A 23,464-nucleotide genomic window follows, 5' to 3' on the forward strand; every position below is an offset into this window, starting at 1 on the left:
ATAGTGAAATTCTTTCTCTTAGCCGCTTGAAACTCAACATTAGCTCTCTGATACCAACTGGATAGAGTAAATACCCTAACAGTTTTTTCATGAACTGACACCTGTGTTGTTAATGTAACCTGCTACTAACTCTCCACCACCTATCTCCTACTACCTGTCAACTTTAATTTGAAGCTACTTTGTAAGATGTTGTGTTCTGCTTTTGGGTGTTTCGATATCTTTTTTTTTCCTTTTCCCAGAATTCCTCTCTTCCTTGGTCATCTAAACCTTGTTAACTTTTCCTCTTCATTATTTAAAACCCAATTTAGATAGCACCTTCTTTGGGCAGCTTTTTTTGATTGAAGATTGGTGGCCAAATTTGTTGAATTTGGTAATGATTATTCTCATCATTGACTTTAGATTTATTAAACTGTAACAGTAATTATTTGATGTTTTTATGACAGACATACATGCATTCATTAAATATTCAGCACCTGTTTTGTGCCGAGCATTGACTTGAGCACTGGGGATACAACTGTGGCTGACACATATATAGGTCCCTGCAACATGGAATTTATAATCTAGAAGGTTGAATATATATTTAACATATTTTAATTTAATTTAATTTAATTTATTTTTTAATATATGAAATTTATTGTCAAATTGGTTTCCATGCAACACCTAGTGCTCATCCCAAAAGATGCCCTCTTCAATACCCATCACCTCCCCTCCCCTCCCTCCCACCCCCCATCAACCCTCAGTTTGTTCTCAGTTTTTAAGAGTCTTTTATGCTTTGGCTCTCTCCCACTCTAACCTCTTTTTTTTTTTTTTTTTTCTTCCCCTCCCCCATGGGTTTCTGTTAAGTTCCTCAGGATCTATGGTATCTGTCTTTCTCTGTATGGCTTATTTCACTTAGCATCACACTCTCCAGTTCCATCCACGTTGCTACAAAGGGCCATATTTCATTCTTTCTCATGGCCATGTAGTACTCCATTGTGTATATAAACCACAATTTCTTTATCCATTCATCAGTTGATGGACATTTAGGCTCTTTCCACAATTTGGCTATTGTTGAGAGTGCTGCTATAAACATTGGGGTATAAGTGCCCCTATGCATCAGTACTCCTGTATCCCTTGGGTAAATTCCTAGCAGTGCTACTGCTGGGTCATAGGGTAGGTCTATTTTTAATTTTTTTTTTTTTTAACGTTTATTTATTTTTGAGACAGAGAGAGACAGAGCATGAATGGGAGAGGGTCAGAGAGAGAGGGAGACACAGAATCAGAAGCAGGCTCCAGGCTCTGAGCTGTGAGCACAGAGCCCGACACGGGGCTCAAACTCACGGACCGCGAGATCATGACCTGAGCCAAAGTCGGTCGCTTAACAGACTGAGCCACCCAGGCGCCCCAAATATTCTTATTCTGTAATAGCATTAAGAATCTAGTGACACATGGAACTACGTTAGATTTTATGCAGAGAAAATTTTGTTGCTCTTTATTCATTGTACTTATTAAGCTTACATGAAATATGAGAATTTCATACAGATGTTAATTTTCCAAGCAGAGGCTTTTTGACCTCTGTCAAGGGATATTGTAGAAGTGATTTTCCTGTTATGCAGATTGTTAGGTTAAATCACTTATATGATTTCTTTGAGTTTTATGTTGGTTTTTTTTTTTAAATTTCGTTTTCCTTTAGCTTCTTTTCTTCATAATTTTATTTATTTAGACATTGTCACTCATTAGTAGGTATGAGGAAACCCATTTTATTATAATCTAGTACAAACTTCTCAAGTGTGTTCTTAGCATTAGTCAAGCTGTGTGGGATATTAGAAAATGTTACACAAAGAAAGCATTTTTTGACTAAGTTAAACAGAATGAAGTTTTAAATGAATTTAAGTTTTTTATTAACTACAGACCTGTTTGGATCCTTTCATATGTCAGTATTTATTATGACTCTCTACAAGTGATTTATATAATGAGTAGTATTTCACAGAGTTCTTTGACCTGGAAACCCTTTTTGTCATGGAGTGTTTTGTGAAACTATCTGTGGGATACTATGTGAAATGCTGATTTTAATGATTTGTATTTCACAGTAAAAGATATTCTAATTCATTACTAGGGTTCTCTTTCTTCTTCAGTCTCCTCCCCTCCTTGGATCCAACACTAAATAAAAACCAATCCAAAAATAGATAAATATGATTATATACCATGACTGAGATTCATCCCAGAAGTTAATACTGGCTTAACATTCAGAAATGAGTCACCATATTTCAACATTTTAATGAACAATATATATATATATATATATATATATATATATATATATATATATATATAAAATGTTTTTTTAAGTTTATTTATTTTGAGAGAGAGAGAGAGAGAGAGCATGAGTGGGGGAGAGTCAGAAAGAGGGGGAGAGAGAGAATCCCAAGCAGGCTCTTCACTGTCAGCACAGAGCTTGATGTGGGGCTTGAATTCACAAAATCATGAGATCATGACCTGAGCCGAAACCAAGAGTCAGACGCTTAACTGCCTGAGCCACCCAGGCATCCCTATATAAAATCTTCTGGCAAAGTAAGAATAGAAGGACACTGTCTCAACCTGATAAATTAAGACATCTAAGAAAAATATACATCTCACATTAATGGCGAAATGTTTTTGCAAGGGAACATATTTTTCTAAATATGCCACTTTGGCCTATTGATTGTTTTAAGCTGGTTATTTTTAAGATACTGCAAATACACGAGAAGCTCCAAAAACCAAGTAGAAGTTACACCTTTGTATAGGTATTTGTCTATATATATATATATATATATATATATATATATATATATATATATAAATCTCCATTTGTAAGGGTGTCTCTCTTGCTGTACCAGGAAGAAGGGTTGACCCAGTTCCTGGAAACTTACTAATAGAGAAGGTAATGAGTTAATTCTGCATAACAATCTTACCTTGTCTACTGTGCTTTTCCTGGTTACCTCTCATAACTGACTCCCAACATCTTTTGTCTTTGCCTAAAGACAGTATTTAAGTTGGTGGGTTCGACCACTTCAGGGAGTTGCTTGGTTTTCCTGAGTTGCTCCTATGTATATAGAAGGTATACATGTTACTAATTTTTTCTCCTGTTATTCTGTCTCATTTCAATTTGATTCTTAGAAAAGCTAGAAGAACCTTGAATGGTTAAGGCAAGTTTTTCCTTCTCAACACTTTCTCATGATAGGAACAGGAAAAGGATGTCTACTCTTAGGTTCATCGTACTAGAGGTTTTAGCCATTGCAATGAGACAAGAATAACCAAAAATCTACTTGAACTAATAAGTGAGTTCAGTAAGTTGGCAGTGTGTGTGTGTGTGTGTGTGTGTGTGTGTGTGTGTATTATGCTTTCATTTAATAAATGGCAAGGATGACAGAGTTGTAGTGTAAAGGGGAATAGGGTGAAGGATAATCATTTCAGTATATGATTTGGAATCAATTGGATATCCATATGAAAAAAAACTAAATATTGTCTTTACATTATGTGATACAAAAATTTAATTACAGGTCGATTATGTATCTAAACGTGAAAGATAAAACAATAAAGCTTACATTAGAAGCTAATGTATGAAAACCTGGAGTAGAGAAATAATTCTTAAATAGTATACAAAGGTATTAATTATAAAGGAAAAGATGACATTGAAAAGGTTTTAGAAAAGACAAATTATAGAATGGAAGGAAACATTTGCAATACAAATGACCCATGTCATTTTTTTAATTGTTTTTTAAAGAGTATAATGAAGTGAGTATGTGTTTTAGTTTCTCTGTTAATCCCACTTAAATGGATCCTAGTTTTTTAACATATAAGTTATATTTTCATATAAAATAACACAAGGAACCTAGAAATAGTTGACAGTGTGTAGAATCAGTGTTGTTGGATGGGCCAACAGCCATGTCTCATTTGTAGTTCAATACTTGAGCCTTGTGCAGTAGGTGACATAGAATTAGTCTTATGTTTATGGAGTTAATGGATGAATGTTTAATAATTATAAGCAAAGTATGCGTAAAAGAGTAAACAACCTCATGAGGACTAGCCTTTTAAGTTTAAACCTAAAATTACAGTAAGAATTGTAGTTGGACATACAGAACAAAAACACTAACATTTTAGAATATGAAGATGAGGTGCATTTTAGAATGTATAACATTTACCACATTTATGGAAGCTTATTATGGTAATTATCTTTGCATATTGGCAAGGGTAAGGGGAAGTCTGTTTGGTCTACATGCTATAATGGAGAAGAGAACATTTCATCTCACAATATAGAATTTTCTAAGCACATAATACTACTTTGGAGAAATGGACTTAGTTGGGACAGTAAATCTGCCACTTGTGTTAGCTAAACAGAGCTTGAATTTGGCAAATGGCAGGTAGAAGAGTATGGGGTATGTTCTTGGATACTTTCTGAAATGTTAGGTAAGTCTAATATTTGAATGCAAGCATCAGGAATATGATAAGCAAAATGAGTTGGTAATGATTGCATTATTTAAATTTCAACTTTATATTTTTGCAGAGTTCTAAAGTTCTTATTGCTTCAGACAATGGATGAGCAATCACAAGGAATGCAAGGGCCACCTGTTCCCCAGTTCCAGCCACAGGTAATTTGTTCTAATGAAGGCTGTGTGTGTGTGTGTGTGTGTGTGTGTGTGTGTGTGTACAGAATTACAGTTCCTTTAGGAAATAAAACAGCCCCAAAAATGCTAATTATGCATTTACAAGTTTAGTCAGAATTGTTTATATTTTAAATAGTGTTTTAGAATACTTAGTTCTAATGCACCAACATGTAAAAAGACAAACAAATAAACAAACAAAAAACCCAACTATAGATTTTAACTTTAATTGAAGGACCGGTAGGCTTTGTGAGTTAATATTATTAAGCTTAGAGAGAAAAGAACACAAGTGAGGCTGTGCCCAGCTAGTGGGGGTGCCCGTATATGTGGTGCCTGTCTTTGCTTTGGTGGCTGATCCTGCATTATCCACAGCTGCCTTCCATTATTGCTCCTTTTCTCATGTTCTCTGATAAGTGGTGCGTTTCTCCTTTTAGGTGGTTGCTTATGTTTTCGTAACATAAAATGAAGTGAAAGAATGTTTCATACAAAGCTTGCCATTAAGCCCAATATGTCATGATATGCTTGAAAGAATACACCCCTCTTTGTAGGGCCCAAATCTCACTTTTGCTGTCATTCATAAAAGCTACATATCTCAGTTTTGTGTTTGAGGCATTCTAGATTCTAGAGTCTAGTCTCAAATTTACTCTGCTAATCTTATCTCAGTTTTGCTTAGATAGTCATTCTGAAATTGTTGGAAGAGTCGATGGATATTCTTTCAAATTTCTGTAGTCATATAGGTTGGTGGGACTTGGGTTAAACAGTTACTTGATGACAATCCTTCCTCAGAGCCTTTCTTATTCCACTGTGCACTTTAAATTTCCCAGAGGAGGACATGGGTGTAAGTGTTTTTCACACTTATTTAACTATGGGACTTTTTTATTATATATTTTTAAGTGCATCTATTGACTTCTCCCAGAATCGGTGTCTGTGAAACCAGTTTCTGTGAAACACAGTTCAGAAAATTTTGCCAGCCCTGCCTTTTCTGCCTCTGTGATTTTGTTCCCTTTGCACCCTCATTTTTCTCGCCAATTTTTCAAATCATGCCTGTTTTTTAAGTACCATCTAAAATGCCATTTCTATCATGAAGCTTTTTCTGATTGTAATATCTTCTCTTGAAAACCCGATGATACCTTCTTTGTATGTCTTCTGGTATTTCTGACACCATTGTATTGTTTTATGTGGACATTTTCTTATCTCTCTGGGGCTACACTCGAAGAGAACTATGCCTTACTCACTTTGGATATGCTGTGGTATTGTACTTCTTCATATGGAGCAGGGCCTCAATAAGAAGATGTCTTTGAAGCCAATCAGGGGCTCCTTCAGATGAAGATGTTTAAATCAGCCCTTTACCTAACAGAAGTTTACATTGCTTTTCTTTGTTATACTTACCTGAATTCTCGGTATTCAAAAAAGAGACCCTTTACCTTAGAGTCAGGCCGCTATTTTTATTTCTTTATTTTTAAGTTTTTATGTAAATTCCAACTAGTTAATATACAGTGTCCAGTATTTTAATTTCAAGATGGTTGTTTTTTAAAATCCGTCTGTATTTTCTGTTATGGTGGTAAATTATCAAGTTTGTAATTAGCACCTTCTAACTATCAGGCATACACACGTTAGCGCCGATTTTACACACATAGGCAAACACTATTATTTCATAGTCTTGTTGTTTCTAGTGGAGATGATAAAAGGAGCCCTCTAAAAATTAGGCAGTTCTTGTTACGGTTCTGAAATCCACAGTTTGGAACAGCTCTAAGTTTCAAAGGGGGGAGAAAAAAAGCACTTTCATTTTTGCCTCCCACTGACTCACCGACCGGGAAAGGTCGGAGTGGCAGTAGGAGGCAAAAATGAAAGTAATTATTTTCCTCTGAGACACGAAGCTGCCACACAGCATAAATTTCAAGATTATATATGTGGTTCTGCATCTCTTTTCACACTGTTCCTTTCGCTTATGCCTCCTGCTGCTGCTCCTGTGAGGGTGGACCTCTCTCCCTGTTGGAAACAGGCAAGTGTCATCCCAGGTTCTAGCTGCTTGTGGCAAGTGGGGGAAGGGAGAAGGATTCCTCCCCTCCCCCCCTTCAGACCGATGGTGTGAGATCATGAAAGAAAGATTACCTGACAAGAGCTTATAGGTGTTATTGCTTATTAAATCTTTGAAAAATGTTCCCACTCTTGGTATCATTATTTTAAAGCGCTGGGAAAGGACAGTGTCTGCTAGGGGTTGACAACCTTCTTTTGTTTTGTTCCACACCATTGGACTGAATAAGGGGGGTGATATGGCAACATATGGTTAGCCAAGTGACTTCTTTCACTTTTGTAATGCTAATATCAGTCTGGACATAAACAGAAATCTGGGGAAGTCAGCTTTCTAAGTGTCAAATACCAATTATGCCCTGTTATAATGATGAGTGATGTATATTCCTGGCATATCTTTCCTTTCCTTGTTCTGAGATGAATACTCTAACCCCACAATATGAATATATGGTCTCATTTTTAGTATAGGAGTTTTTGTTGTTGTTGTTGAAGTTTTAGATTATGAAATTTATGTATCTTTTAAAATGTGCTTTTGCACTACTATGATTCTCTTGAACTTAGAGAAAAATTTTTTCTGTCAGCTTTCATTTTTTCCCTTCCCTTCATTTCCTTCCTTCTTTCCTTCTTTGATTCCTTCCACTAAAGCCTAGAAGATACTGCAAGGATATTTTAACTAGATTCTAATTTATATATTCTCATTGCTTTAGAACTGTTGTTTGTGGAACGATGGATTTAGCTTAATTAAAAGAAATACAGACTGTGTATAAGATGGTGACAGATAAATGATAGAATGTTTATTTTCTACTATGAGACTAATTTTAAACAATGGAAGTTTACAACTAACATTTTGTGAGTATTTTGATTTATCGTCATTATTTGAAGAGGGCTATGGTACATTCACATTCTTATCATAAATTTAAATACAAAACAATTATAATCAGTGTAATACTAACGATTTCTGGTAGTGATTAGAAGGAGAATTAATTTTTTTAATTAATGTATTTATTTTGAGATATAGAGAGAGTGCACTTGCACATGCACGCTAGTGGAGGAGGGGCAGAGAGGGAGAGAATCGCAAGCAGGCTCCCCACTGTCAGCATGCCCCCCAGCATGGGGCTCAAACTCGTGAACTGTGAGATCATGACCTGAGCCGAAACCAAAAGTTGGATGCTTAACTGACTGAGCCACTCAGGCACCCCAGAAGGAAGATTCATTTTAATTGTAATGATCTTCAGGGCTTAGTTTATAATTATTATTTGTAAATTTGTAGATATCTAGTGTTAACGCTTTCGCTACTTGTGAAAGAGGGAAAGTATCCCACATCTGCAGGTAGAAAAATAGACTGTCCTTATTTAGCTTGGAAGGTATGAGAATCTTGCCTTGCTGTTTTCCAATCCAAGCAGAAAGGTAGACTGACCATTCCTTTAAGCTTCATTGCAGCCGAATCCGGAGTCCACTTGTGCTTTCGCATCTCCGTGAAAGGAGTGTGAAGAGGTGAGGTTTGCCTTGTAGCATGTCAGGCTAGTAACCCAGGTGTGTTGTGGGCCAGAGCGAAGCGGCCCCCAGTGAACTCTATTGCGTGGATAGGATTTTTGGACATGATAACTGTATTACCTTCCCTTCTCTGTCTCTCTCTCTTTATAATTTTTTTAAGTTCATTTATTTTGAGAGAGAGAGCATGAATAGAGTAGGGCTGGAGAGAGAGGGAGAGAGAATTCCAAGCAGTCTCTGCACAGAGCCTGCACAGAGCCCCACGTGGGTCCTGAACTCATAAACTGTGAGATCACAACCTAAGCTGAGCTCAGGAGTCGGATGCTTAACTGACTGAGCCACCCAGGCGCCCCTCTTCTCTTCTCTTTAACTTATTTTTACAGAATTACTTTCTTTATGAAATAAGGGTCATCGTTTAGCTTGCTTCTTTTGATAAATCGATTTTGCCAAGGTACTTGTCATACAGCATTGAGCAGAGCTTTTATTTTGGGGAGTCTATACAAGTTTAGATGTAATGGTCTTCTTTTAACAAGTTTAGTTCATTGAATAACTTTATTAATAAAGGTACAGGAGAATGAGCAGCTGCTGTTTTGAGGAAAGAAGACTCTTGCTATACATAGTTTAAGTTCATGAGCATGAACCTCAAGTAACTCTTAATTCTGTATCAGCAGCCATATCCTTTTAATGCCTTTTCTTCCCAGTCTCCTCAGTGACTACTTCCTAGTTTTTCTTCCTCAGCCCCCAACACTTTTCCCTCCATCCTCAGTCTCAGCTAATGCCCTTGCTTCCTACTTCATTTAGAAAAAAACAAAAAAAAAAACAAACAAAAAAAAACAAACGGAAACAATCAGAAGAGAACGCTCACAGACCCCTACCATGGATATCCTCCTCCCGGAATTTGTACTCCTGTGATCTGCCTTTTCCTTTTCAGATGCAGAAGCCACACTGTTCTCAAAGGCCAGTGCTCCCATGAGCACCAGATCCCATCTCCATCCCCTGCTTATTTCAGCTTCCTCTACTGAGTCCTTTCTATTACATACTAAGGCGCTGTTATTCTTTCCATCAAACAACAAACCAAACCAAACAAACTCAAAAAACAGCATTTGAAGTCCTCCCTCTCTCCAGCTGTTGACCTATTTCTCTGCTGCCTTTTATTGCAAAATTCCTAGAAAGATTTATTTGTAGTTTTGTCTCTCCTTTCACTCTCTGAAGTGTACTCCAATTAAGCTTTCTCCCTGACCATGCCACCTACACTGCCCTTGCCAGGATCGCACTTCCCATGTTGCTCAGTCCAGCTGTGGGTTCTTCGGCCTCATCTTCCTCACTTACCAGCTGCATTTGATAGAGTTGGCCATACTTTCTTCTTTGAAGCCTGTTCATTGCTTAGCTTCCAAGAACTTTGTTTTTCTCATGCCTTAGTGGTCTCTCCTTTGCTGATTTCTCCTCCCCTCCTGAACCTCTTAACAAATCAGGACTCTAACTATGATCTGTATGCTGTTGACTCTCAGATTTACATCTCAACCCAGACCTCTGTCCTGAATTCCAAACTTTTGTATCCACTTGCATACTTGACATCAAATTTGCATGTCTGAATTCATGTCTGAATCTGAACTCCAAATATTCCTCCTAAAACTGTTCTCTACAGTCTTCTCTGTCACAATTAGTGGCAAGTCGATCCTTTCAGTTGCTAGGCTAAAGCTTTTAGGGACATTCCTGACTCCCTCCAATGCCTTGTCTTCTATCTAATCCCATAAGCTCTAGCTTTAAATATATTTAGAATCGGAATACTTCTTACCCTATGTCACCACTCTGGTCAAAGTTAATTTTTCACAGACCTTATTGTGAATGGCTTCCCAGTTGGTCTCTGCTTCTGCCCTTGCCTCCTTTCACTGTACTCTCAACACAGAAGCCATTACAAAAGTATACAGAATTTAAATATAAAATATAACATTGTAGTCAAATCATGTCCGTTTAAAACCTTCTAGTAGTTTCTCATCAGCTCGTTCATTCATCTTCTTCAAGTACATATTTGAATATCACCTTCTTTGATCATTCAATGAAAATTGAAATTTCACGCCAACCCAGTATGCCTTCACTGCCATATTTTTCTCCGTAGAATTTATAACCTTACTGCTTTTTATTTTGTTCGTTCCCGTTGTTTTCTTAGAGTATAAGCTTTATCCCTAGTCTCCAGAATGGTACCCAGAGTGCATAGTCGACATTAAGTAAATGTTTGTTGAAAGAATATAAACTTGGTGTCAAATCAATCAGTTCTCTTTTTAAGCACCACCTTTTTGAATATGAATATTAAAATATACAAATATCTACAGAATTTCTCTTTCATTGTACAAGTAACCGCCTACACCCCTCATTTCTTACTGAACGCTTTTTTTTTCACCTCCTTATTTTAACTGGAGCGTTATCTCTTTCCCCCATGGACACTGCTTCCCCTGTCACCCTCTCACGTGGAGGCTACTTGTTCTCTAATAACCATACCATAATGATTAGGAGGTAGCAACAGCAGCCTTCTCCATCCACAGTACCTCTTTCTGATCACTACTCCTTTTTCTCGGGGGTAGGAAAGGGTGAAGCCTGCTGTACTGAGGCTTCTGCTCCCCATCTAAAGGATTGTCACCTTTCTGATAGCTCTTATCTTTTGCTCAGGAGAGCAGGTGATGAGGACATCACCTCTCACATGATTGAAAACCTGACCACCCAGCTTGCTGTCTTACCACCTTCATCCCACTTTTGTCCGGGGTGCTGGTATGGCTGCTACTGTTGGTATCTACCGATTAGTGAGTTCTTAAAATGCACCTACTGTGTGCTAAGTCTTTTGAATACACTGCTTCATTTATTTCTGACAGATAACATACAAAACGTTGTTTTTCACACACTACAAGTAAGGGACTGAGGCTCAGACTAATGAACTAATTTGCCCGTGGTAACATAGCTAATAAGTGGTGGAGTCAGGATTTGACCCGGGGTTGTCTGACTCCAAGCCAATGATTCTTTAGCTTTCACGGAGAAAGCTCCTTGTGCATTTCCTGGCCAGTTGGATCCTAATCACCATGACTCTTGATATTTTTCTAGGTACCTCAAGTACCTAGTCTTCAAGATGAACTTTGTTATATTCTGCCCAAGGTTGCACTTTTGGTTGTGATTATTACCACCATCCATCTAGTTGCCCAAATTACAAACAAGGGAATCTCATACATTATGTCTAGGCAATTACCATGTTCTCTTGGTTTTATTTCCTAAAAAGCTCTCTGATCTGCTAACTCTCTGCATCCTGACTGTACTACTCTAGTTTACCTTTTTCCTGGATTATTTCCAAAACTTTGTAACTGAGCTCTTTACCTTTCATTTTATCATTTCTAGTTCATTCTGTACATTGCAGCATGAGTTATCCTTTTAAAGTGTACATTTCCTTATATCACACTCCTTAAAAGGCTGCTTTTTATTGCTGTTAGATGAATTTTTGCATTTCCTTATATGACTTAGAAGGTCTTGCATCACATGGTCTCTTACTTCTCTCACTGAATTTTGTGTCTTTACTTATTTTGGACTCAGATTCAGTCATATCTTGCTTATACTATGCTACCTTTCATCTCTAAATCTAAGATAAGATAGTAAGGCAATGGTATTCAAGGATATTTAGTCACTAATGGAACATGATGAGCATAAAGGCTCATTATAATGTTGTATAAACTACATTTCATGATAGAGATAATGCAGATAGTGTTATAGTAGAGGAAGTGTATAATTTGGAAGACAACAAAAAGATAACTCTCAGAAAAATAATGATGATTGTGTAATTCCTTACACTAATATGCTTCCAACAAATAAGATCATACTTTGAAAAGACATATGCACCCCTGTGTTTATTGCAGCATTGTTTACAGTAGCCAAGATATGAAAACAACCCAAGTGTTCACTGATAGGTGAATGGATAAAGAAGATAAGGTATCATCTTGCCATTTAAAACAACGTGGATGGGTATTATAGGGTATTAAGCTAAATGAAATAAGTTAGAGGAAGACAAATACCATATGGTTTCACTTATATGTGGAATCTAAAAAACAAAACAAATGGACAAATAAAAAAAGAGACTCTTAAATATGAAGAACAAACTGGTGGTTGCAGAGGGGAGGTGGGTGGGGCGGGGGGACAAAATAGGTGAAGGAGATTAAGTACTAACTTCTAGGTATAAAATAAGTAAGTCACAGAGGTGAAAAGTACAGAATATGGAAAATAGCCAATAATATTGTAATAACGTATGGTGACAGATGGTGACTATACTTACTGTGATGAGCATTGAGTAATATATAGAATTGTTGAATCAATGGCTTATAAACCTGAAACTAATATAACATTGTATATCAGTTAATACTTCAGTTAAAAAAAAGAATATATTATCTCAGCATCCCAGTGTTCACATTTGTGGGTCATATTTTATGTTAGTGATAGTAGGATAATTTCTACTCAATAATGTTTGCTGGATAAATGAATTAATCTCTAAATGAAAGTTAATTTAATTTATACCTCTTCAGCTAAATATTTTTTTAATGTTTATTTATTTTGAGAGAGCGAGAGAGAGAGAGAAAACATGAGCAGGCAAGGGACAGAGAAAGAGGGAGAGAGAATCCTAGGCAAGCATTCTCTGTGCTGCCAGTTCAGAGCCCAACGCGGGGCTCCATGTCAAGAACTGTGAGATCATGACCTGAGCTGAAATCAAGAGTCAGACGCTTAACCACCTTAACAGCACCCCCGAGCTAAATATTAATCGAGCTATATTATGTTAATATTATATCATATAGATTTTAGTTACTTTAGAGTTCTTTTAGAAAAAACCTACATTGTAATAGAGAATAATAAGAAAGCTGTCAAATGAGAAGTGTCATTTCAAAATATTTAAAGTTTCGTTGGGTTTTGAATTTCGATTGTTCATATATACATACTTAGAGGTAAGTGTTCCTCAAATTTTAAAGGAAATACCTTGGGAAAGTTAGATGATTTAAAAAAAAATGCGAATACAATAAAGATTCTTTCATCTGCTATCTTGGAAATTTCTGTTTGAACAGTCTGTTCAGAGTGATGTGGGCAAAGATGAAGCCAACATTAATTAAAATAGTTTCCCAATGTATTTGGAACTGCATTCAGTGCCTGAAATATAGATTTATAATTATAATGATGAGAACCATTCCATTTTTGAGGGTGTATTTGATATTTGGAAATACCGCAAAATTGCTTGGAGCCAAGTATTTATATTTACTTGGTGAAAAAAGTAAATAGTCTTGGTATTCTTCTTTTGACCAAAATGAGATATCTTATCTTCTAAAATGAGACCAATAATTTTCATATGATTCACAAACTGATTACTATTCTAAAGGAGGAATTTCAAACCTAGTAAAGTATTGGAAGCCTTCCTGGAGTAAGTCTCTATGTGATCATGGCACCTGTTTTGAAGGGCAACATTGAATGTATGGATTCTATTATGTTTGTTAGAATTTGGTCATATTACTTCCAGGGCAGAGGCAGAGTAGGAGGACCTTAAACCTACCTTGTCCCCTGGTACCGCTAGATAATACTCAGGTCAGTGTAAATACCCAGAAAACAACCCAAAGACTGGCAGAACAAACTCTACAACTAAATGTAGAGAAGAGGCCACATCCAATAGGTCAGGAAGGGCAGAGATGCAGTGGGTCTGGCCGGGAAAGGGAGGGAGCACAGGGGTGGAGGGGGTGAGAAACAGACTATCACACTGGGGAGCCTGCAAGGCGAAGATGAATCCCCATAGCATTTGGCATTGAAAGTTAGAGTGCCAAATTTGGTGAGCTCTTTCAACCAGCAGAACTTAAAGCCTAGAACTTTAAAAATCGGCCCGCTCAGCTCTGAGAGAGCCCAGCGGGCATAGGGAGCTGAGTCCCCACCCTTAGAGAGACTGAACCACAGATGGCCCTTGGAGATACAGCCTAGAAGCAGCAGTTTGAAAAATGCCTGGCTTATATGGGAGGGAGAGTTATTTACTAAACTCAGAGTTCCCTGAGGGACTTCTCCAGGAACAAAGGATCTGGCAGGCACCTTGTCCCTCCCCTGCCCTCCAGCATAAACACACAGCTACCTGCGGGAAGCACGCAGCACCAGCATTCACAACCTAACTTGCTTACACCTTCCCCCACCCCCTCAGCTAGACCTGCCTCAGTCAAGGTGCAGGGGATTCCCTCCCCTAGATGACCTGTGCAAACCTTGCCAACACTGGATCTCCCAACTGCGAGCTTTGTGGGGCCTCAGTCCCATTGCCGGCAGCGGGGGCTTGTGACCTCCTACAGGGAACACAGGCACTGTGTTAAAACTGCATCTCCCACCCACATATACTTTGTGGAAGGGCCCTGTGGCCCAGGTCTCTGATGGCTACTCCTCCCCTGTGGAGGAAGACCAGGGCCAGCACCACCTTTTTAAAAGTGCACGTCCCACCCACTACTTTCAAGTGTAAGAGACACAGCTGACCTTCCTAAAACACAGAAATGGACACAAAAGTTTAGGCAAAATCAAGTGACAGAGGAATATGTCCCAAATGAAAGAACAGGACAAAATCACAGCAAAAGACCTAAGTAAAATGGAGATAAGTAATGTGCCTGATAGAGAATTTAAGATAATGATCATAAAGCTACTCACTGACTTGAGAAAAGAGTGGAAAACATCAGTGAGATCTTTAACACAGATATAAAAAAGAACCAGTCAGAGATGAAGAACACAATAATTGAAATTAAAAATATACTAGATGGAGTAAATAACAGGCTAGAAGAATCAGAAGAATGATTCAGCCACCTGGAGGACAGAGTAATGGAAAGTAATCAAGCTAGCAAGTGAGAGAATAATTATTACGCAAAATGAGAATAGACTTGGGGAACTCAGTGACTACTTCAAGCATGGTAACATTCATATTATAGGGATCCCAGAAAAAAGAAGAGAGAGAAAAGGGGGCAGAAAATGTATTTGAAGAAATAATAGCGGAAAACTTCCCAAATTAGGAGAAGGAAACAGAAATTCAGATCCAGGAGGCACAGAGATCCCCCAATGAAATCAACCCAAAGAGGTCCACTTCAAGACACGTAGTAATTAAAATGGCAAAAAGCACTAATAAAGAAAGATTTTTAAAAGTAGAAAAAGAAAACAGTTACTTATAAGGAAAACTGCATAAGGCTATCATTGGATTTTTCAACTGAAACTTTTTAGGCCAGGAGGGAGTGGCATGACACATTGAAAGTGCTGAAAGGACAATAATCTGCAGCCAAAAATACTCTCTATTCAGCAAGGCTGTCATTTAGAATAGAAGGAGAGATACAGAGTTCCCAGGCAAACAAAAGTTAGAGGAGTTCATGACCACCAATCCAGCCCTACCAGAAATATTAAAGGGGAGTCTGAGTGGAAAGGAAAGACCTTAAGTAAGAGTAAGAAAAATAGGAAGCACAAAACCAGTAGAAATAAGTTTATCTGTAAAAGTTAGTCAAGGGACTCACAAAATAAAAGTAAAGTATGACCCCATATACCTAAAACATGGGGAGGAGAGACATAAAGAATGGGTTCAAACTTAAGTCACTGTCATCTTAAGATAGGCTTCTTATGTACAAGATGTTATATACATAACTGAATGGTAACCGCAGATCAAAAACCAGTAGTAGATATGGAAAAAATAGAGAAAGGAATCCAAGTATATCACTAAAGAAAGCCATCTTAACCGCACTAGAAGAGAGGAAGGGAAGAAAGGAACAGAGAAGATACATGCGCGCGCACACACACACACACAAAAAACAAAGAACAAAATGACAACAAATATCTACCTGTCAATAATTACTTTGAATGTAAATGGACTAAGTGCTTTAATCAAAAGACACAGGGTGATGGAATGGATAAAAAACCAAACAAACAAAAAAACAACATAAGACCCATTTATATGGTCCTTACAAGAGATTCACTTCAGACTTAAAGACACATGCAAATTGAAAATGAGGGGATGGAGAAACATTTATCATGCACATTGATGTGAAAGGAAAGCTGGGGTAGAAATACATTAGATAAATTGACTTTAAAACAAAGACTATAACAAGAGATGAAGAAGGACAGTCATATAATCATTAAGAGGACAATCACAAAAAGATGTAACAATTGTAAACATTTATGCCCCCAACAAGAGAACACCCAAATAGATAAAATAGTTAATAACAAATATAAAGGAACTAATTGCTAGTAATACAATAATAGTAGGGGACTTTTACACACCACTTACATAAATGGACAGATCATCTAAATAGAAAATCAATAAGGAAAGAGTGGCTTTGACACACTGGACCAGATATATTTAATAGATATATTCAGAACATTCTCCTAAAAGAGCTGAATACACATTCTTTTCAAATCTATTTGGAACATTCTTAAGAATAGATCACATATTAGGTCACAAAAGAAGTCTCAACAATTTCAAAAAAGATTGAAGTTATACCATGTATCTTTTTTTAAAAAAAATTTTAATGTTTAGTTTTGAGAGAGAGAGAGAGAGAGAGAGAGAGAGAGAGCACGAGCAGGGGAAGGGTAAAGAGAGACGGAGACACAGAATCTGAAGCACGCTTCAGGCTCTGAGCTGTCAGTACAGAACCCGATGTGGGGCTCGAGCTCATGAACCCATAAGATCATGACAAGAGCTGAAGTTGAACACTTAACTGACTGAGCCACCCAGGCACCCCATACCATTCATCTTTTCTGACCACAGTTCAATGAAACTAGAAATCAATCAGAAGAAAAAATCTGGAAAGAGCAGAAATACATGGAGGTTAAATAACATGCTACTAACAACTGAATGGGTCAACCGAGAAATCCAGGAGGAAATAAAAAAATACGTGGAGACAAGTGAAAATGAAAACACAACAGTCCAAAAAGTTTGGGATGCAGCAAAAGTGGTTGTTAACAGAGGCAAGTTTATACCATTACAGGGTTACTTCAGAAGGCAAGAAAAATTTCAAATAAATAACCTTACACCTAAAGGATCTAGAAAAAGAAGAATAAGCAAAACCCAAATCCAGTAAAAGGAAGGAAGTAATAAAGATAAAGCAGTTATAAATGATATAGAAACTAAAACAAACAAACAAAAAACAGTAGAACAGATCAATGAAACCATCAGAGCCGGTTCTTGAAATGATCAACAAAATTGATAAACCTCAAGCCAGACTCCTCAAAAAATAAAAAAACATCAAGAGAGGACTCAAACAAAATGAGAAATGGAAGGGAGAAATAACAACTGACAACACACAAATACAAAGGATTGTAAGAGAATATTATGAAAAATTCTATGCCAACAAACCGCACAATCTAGAAGAAATCGATAAATTCCTAGAACTTATAACCTACCAAAACAGGAAACAGGAAGAAATAGAAAATTTAAGCAGATCGACTGCTAGCAAAGAAATTGAATCAATAATTGAAAACTCCCAACAAACAAAGTCCAGGACCAAACAGCTTCACTGGTGAATTCTACCAAACATTTAAAGAAGAGTTAATACCTATTCTTCTCAAACTATTCCAAAAAAGCAGAAGGTAAAGGAAAACTTCCAAATTTATTCTATGAGGCCAGCATTACCCTGATTCTAAAACCACATAAGGACACAACAAAAAACAGAACTATAGGTCAATATTCTGATAAACATAAATGCATAATTCTTTAACAATATATTAGAAACCGAAATCCAACAATACATTAAAAAAATAATTCACCACCATCAAGTGGATGTATACCTAGGATGCAAGGGTGGTTCAGCATTTGCAAATCAATCAATGTGATACATCACATCAATAAGAGAAAGTTTAAAAACTAATGATTTCAATAGATGTAGACAAAGCATTTGACAAGGTGCAACATCCATTCATGATAAAAAACCTCAACAAAGCAGATTTATAGGGAAACCAGATAGACCTTTAATAAAGGCCTTATATGAAAAACCCACAGTGAACATCATGCTCGTTGGTGAAAAAGAGAGCTTTTTCCCATAGGTTGGGAACAAGACAACACTCCCACCACTTTTATTCAACGGAGTCCTGGAAGTCATAGCTCAGCAGTCAAACAAGAGAAAAGAATGAAGGCCACCCAAATTGGTAAGAAGTAAAGCTTACCATATACAGATGGCATGATATTATATATAGTAAACTCTAAAGATTCCACCAAAAAACTCTTAGAACTGATAAATGAATTCAGTAAGCTCTCAGGGTACAAAACTATGTGCAGAAATCCATTGCATTTCTGTACACTAATAATGAGGCAGCAGAAAAGAAATTAAGAAAACAATCCCATTTACAGTTGCACTAAAAATGATAAAATACCTATGGATAATCTTAACCAAAGAGGTGAATGACCTGTACTGTGAAAGTATTAAACATAGATGAAAGAAATTGAAGATGACACCAAGAAATGGAAAAGCATTCCATGTTCATGGATTGGAAGAACAAATATTTTTTTAAATATTTATACTACATCTACAGACTTAATGTAATCTCTATAAAAATACCAATAGCGTTTTTCACAGAAGTTTTCACAAACAATCCTAAAATTTGTATGAACCACAAAAGACCTTGAATACCCAAAGAAATCTTGAAAAAGAAAAACAAAACTGGCAGCATTACTGTTCCAGACTTCCAATCATATTACAAGTATGTAGTAATCAAAACAGTATGGTACGGGCACAAAAATAGACACATGGATCAATGGAAAAGAATAGAAAACCCAGAAATAACTCTCCAATTATACGGTCAGTTGATCTTCAACAATGGAGGCAAGAACATGCAATTGAAAATAGACAGTGTCTTCAACAAATGGTGCTGAGAAAACTGACAGCATCATACAGAAGAATGAAACTGTTCAATTTTCTTACACCATACATAAAAATAAACTCAAAATGGATTAAGGGCCTAAATGTGAGACCTGAAGCTATTAAAATCCTAGAAGAGGCCATAGGCAGTAAGTTGTGTAGCAACATTTTTCTAGATATGTTTCCTGAGACTAGGGAAACAAAAGCAAAAATAAACTATTGGGACTGTATCAAAATAAAAACCTGCAAGCAACAGAAACAACCAACAAAAAAATGATTTCACTCATATGTGGTTTTTAAGAAACAAAACAAATGAACAAAGGGGAAAAAAAGAGACAAACCAAAAAGCAGACTCTTAACTATGGAGAACAGATAGTTATCAGAGAGGAGGGCAGGTGGGGGATGGGTAGAATAGGTGAAAGGGATTAAGAGTACACTGAACTTGATAAGCGAGTAATATATGAAATTGTTGAACCACTGTATTGTGCATCTGAAAGGAATATAACATTGTTAAGTACACTGGAATTAAAATTCAGTCATAGTATTTACATTTAGGATATCTTTATATTTTGTCTTCCTTTGTATCATTATTATGTGAATATTTTGACTTTTTTATATGACTGGTTATGTTTCAAACAGCTTTCTCAGTAAGTATTCATAAAGCAAATATTATATTTAGAAATTTTGATAAGTACCTCTTTTATCAGCCACATTTATATAGAATAAATTTAATTATGCATCATTTTTTTTTTTTTCTTTCTTGACTGGATCTCATTAAGTATAGATCAAGGGGATGTAGATCAAGGGAGAACAAGGGGATGGAGGAGGAGTTTCTCAGAGAGTTATGATAGGGTGTCCAATGGAGGGTGTGGGGGATACCCGAAATCACTTCAACACGAACTTCCAGAATCAAAAATGGGAGAGACTGAACAGTGAATTCGATTGCCCAGAGTGAATGTATGAAGGGAGAAGTGAGGACCAAGAATGAACCCTGTGGAATACCAGCATTTATCTGTGGAATTGCCAGAAGGAAATAGAATGACTGGCTCTTTAGTGTGGTGGTTGAGAGCGTGAGCTCTGAAGACTGTTACCTGAAATGAATTCTTGGATCTCCTACTTTCTAGCTATGTGATGGAGAGCAAGTTATTTAACATCTATAAACCTTACTCTTTTTATCAATAAATGAGAAGAATAATGTATTTTACTTCATAAAGTTGATTTGGAGCTTTCTTTCAGTATGGTGCTTAGCACGTGGCACTATGATGATGATGACGGTGACGACGATGACCATGACTATGACGGTGGCAATTTCTGCCAATAATTATTCGGCCCGCACATTCCTTTACTCATTGCTTGTTTGTATATCACATTATATCCTTAATTACATTTTTATTGCCTACCTTCTGCCCAAATTGCCTGTCCTTTCACCTTGTTTATCCCAGTAAATGGCATCAAGATCCATCTACACACTCATGCCAAAAATGTATGCTTTATTCTTGATTTCCTTCTGTCCCTCACTTCTCATATTCAGTTCACCAGCAATTCCTTTGTACGTCAAGATCATATCCTGATTCCATCTGCTGTCTGTATCTCACTATAACTCCCAGGTCCAGTCCATTGCCTATGTCCACTTTCCCTACTTCCTCTCTAGCTTTACTTCTTCCCTTCCTCTCTGGTTCCTTCTCCATGCAGCACTATGAGTTATTTCTGTAAAATGTATAGTGAATCCGAGCACAGTGCTTCCCACGTAAACCCCAAGCACCTCACCCCTGCTGTCAGAGCACTATGTGATTTTGTCAGTGCTTACCTCTTGAACCTCTTTCCTTACCGTTGTGCCCCTTGTTCTCTGTATTCCAGCTACACTGGCTTTTTCCCTTTTCACACCAAGATCATTCTTAAGACATTTTCTCCAGCTGTTTTTTCTGCTCTTTCCTTCTGGTCTTTTAATTTCAATGTAAATGTCACTTCATCAGTCAGATCATCCCTAAATTACCCAATCTAAGATAACCATCCACTCATTTTCCATTTTATCACTGTATTGTATTTCTCTGCATAGTACTTAAGTACGCAGAATAAATATTAGATACTATCATGTATTTGTTTACTTTTTATTGTTTTGTATTATGTATTTGTATTATTTTGTATTATGTATTTGTCTCCCCTGTTATCCCTATCTCAATTTCTGTCTGTTTCTCCCAGTGAGAGACTTTTCCTTGCCATATTTTATTTTACCAGGTATGGCTCGTGGTGCTCATGGGAGGAGTGGGGAGATGGGAGCCTCTTTGTCATTAATTAACTATTCTGCTCATGATAAGGTGGGGAAGATAGTATTTTTGGTTACATAATTTAGATACAGTAATTATTATTCTAGGTAGTATAACAAATGATGATTAAATGATATAAATACCAGGGTCTTTTAAATGTTTAACTAGATAATTAGTTATATTTGGTCACTCATTTTTCTTTTGTTATAGTGAATTTCCTCCTTTGATAAAAAGCCAGCTGTAATGATTAATGGTGTATTGTTCAAACTGGTACAACTCTCCAACACTTAGTATCTTTAGGAATAGGTTACCCTTGAAATAGTTCAAGAAATCTTCAGGCGATAATTTTTGAATCATTAGATTTTGCCAGCACGTGTGCTATTTTTGTGTGTGTTGTTTTTCTGTTTTTTGTTTTTGTTTTCAATGAGGTTTGTAGAAAGTTTGTAGAAAATAGTATTTGAAAGAATTATATTAGATATCATTAATAGGCTATTCCAGTTTGAGTAATTTGGTGATGAGTAACATCATCTTCAAGATCCTAGCATGAACTTTATTGCTAAATAAAATTGAAGGGGGTTTTGAAGTTTTGTTACTCTTAAATTTTAGAGAAATCCAGTAATATTCATATAAAATATAAAGTAATTTATTAATTTGAATAATTGGTAATATGAAAACCACCAGTAAGAGATAAATTTTCAATAATAATGAAAACCTTATTAATGGTGTTAAATATAGTTAATATTGGCTTATATATTAGCCCATTGATAACAATACCATTAGGAATTATCAGGATATAATTTGCTCTCTGAGGAGTTTACTGAGTTCATGCTGTGACTCTTCTAATTTCCCTAGAGAGAATTGTCATTCTAATGTTATCCTGAATTATCGTATTGCTCATTAAATGTCCTTGCCTTCAGGGGCACCTGGATGGCTCAGTCAGTTAAGCATCTGACTTCAGATCACGTCATGATCTCACATTTTGTGAGTTCAAGCCCCGTTGTTGGACTCTGTGCTGACAGCTTGGACCCTGGAGCCTGCCTCAGATTCTGTGTCTCCCTCTCTCTCTCTGCCTGTCCCCTGCTGGTTCTCTCTCTCTCTCTCTCTCTCTCTCTTTCTCTCTCAAAATATAAATAAACATTAAAAAGGTGTCCTTGCCTTCAAATTTAAAGCAAATTAAATCAATTTAGTCTTAGGAAATCTTTGTTTAAAGAGTCTGCTGCTGTGAGAATAAGAACCACTGGCACAGCAGAATGAATTTTATTTTAAAAGTTTTATGTGAAGGAAGCAGTAAACACAGACTGACATGTAGAAGTTAATCCCAATTAGTTAGCAAGATCTGGTGTTATGTGATTAGAGTGCATTCAAATCAACAAGAGATGCATTAATAAGAAACCAGAACATTTAAGGTGTTATATAAAGCTTCATTCATTCTCAGATTTGATCTCTTAATTGTTGTCTGTAATTTTGAGTATTTATTTTTTGTTTCTGAGATTTCTGGATACTTTTTATATAATATATCATGTTAGTATGTAGATTCAGAAATGTTATGAGGCTAAACAATAATTTACCCCAAAAGTATAATATAAATGCTTCCAAGAACAGTTTTAAATATGCCTTAAGAGTTATGGGTGTCTTTTAGTTAGTAATTAAGAGAGAAAATAGTATTGAGAAATAACACATATAGGCTTATAGTTATGTTGTCCGTGTTAATTAGTTATGTTTTAGGACTTCTTCCCAACAATTAATCTGTTTGAAAATACTTAGACACAGGGTATGCAGGCTTTATTTCAGTAATTGCAGCAGATCCTTTGTGCTGAATTAGCCATGCCCTTTCTGAGTTTTCTTTTGTCATGAAGCCAAGCAGTTTTAAACTCCTGGGATTTATGGGCTTTGAACCAGTTATTCTCCTCTTTAGTGTGCCTGCGATCTTAAACTTTAAGCATGTTCTAACCAGATAACCAAATTGCAAACATGATTCTATGTATTAAATGCCCTCCCCCCAATAATTATTGAAAGGACATTGGGCAGAATACACTATATAGTTAGATACACTGTACTGTCACCTAAGTAGCCTTATACCCAAGGGGTTGGGCAATCTTCATTTGTGAATCAGGAGGATAATCCTCATGATAAACGAGGTATCCCAGTTGGAAGGCAGAGCCCAGGGCTGGGTGATACTAACTAAGAACTTCCAGGGATTGTGCCC

General features: G+C 36.7%; 1 protein-coding gene across 1 annotated transcript in view; it reads left to right on the plus strand.

Moving 5' to 3' along the window:
• The window catches only part of NEK7 (NIMA related kinase 7), a 157,606-nt gene that overhangs the window by 55,237 nt on the left and 78,905 nt on the right, over positions 1-23,464 (plus strand). Inside the window, exon 2 of the mRNA XM_060644030.3 lies at positions 4,523-4,607. Coding sequence (XP_060500013.1) covers positions 4,551-4,607 — 57 coding nt within the window. The 5' untranslated portion in view covers positions 4,523-4,550. The remainder of the gene's footprint in view (positions 1-4,522; positions 4,608-23,464) is intronic.

Source organism: Panthera onca, chromosome F1, assembly GCF_046562875.1.
Source record: "Panthera onca isolate mPanOnc1 chromosome F1, mPanOnc1 haplotype 2, whole genome shotgun sequence".
NCBI classification, from domain to species: Eukaryota; Metazoa; Chordata; class Mammalia; order Carnivora; family Felidae; genus Panthera; species Panthera onca.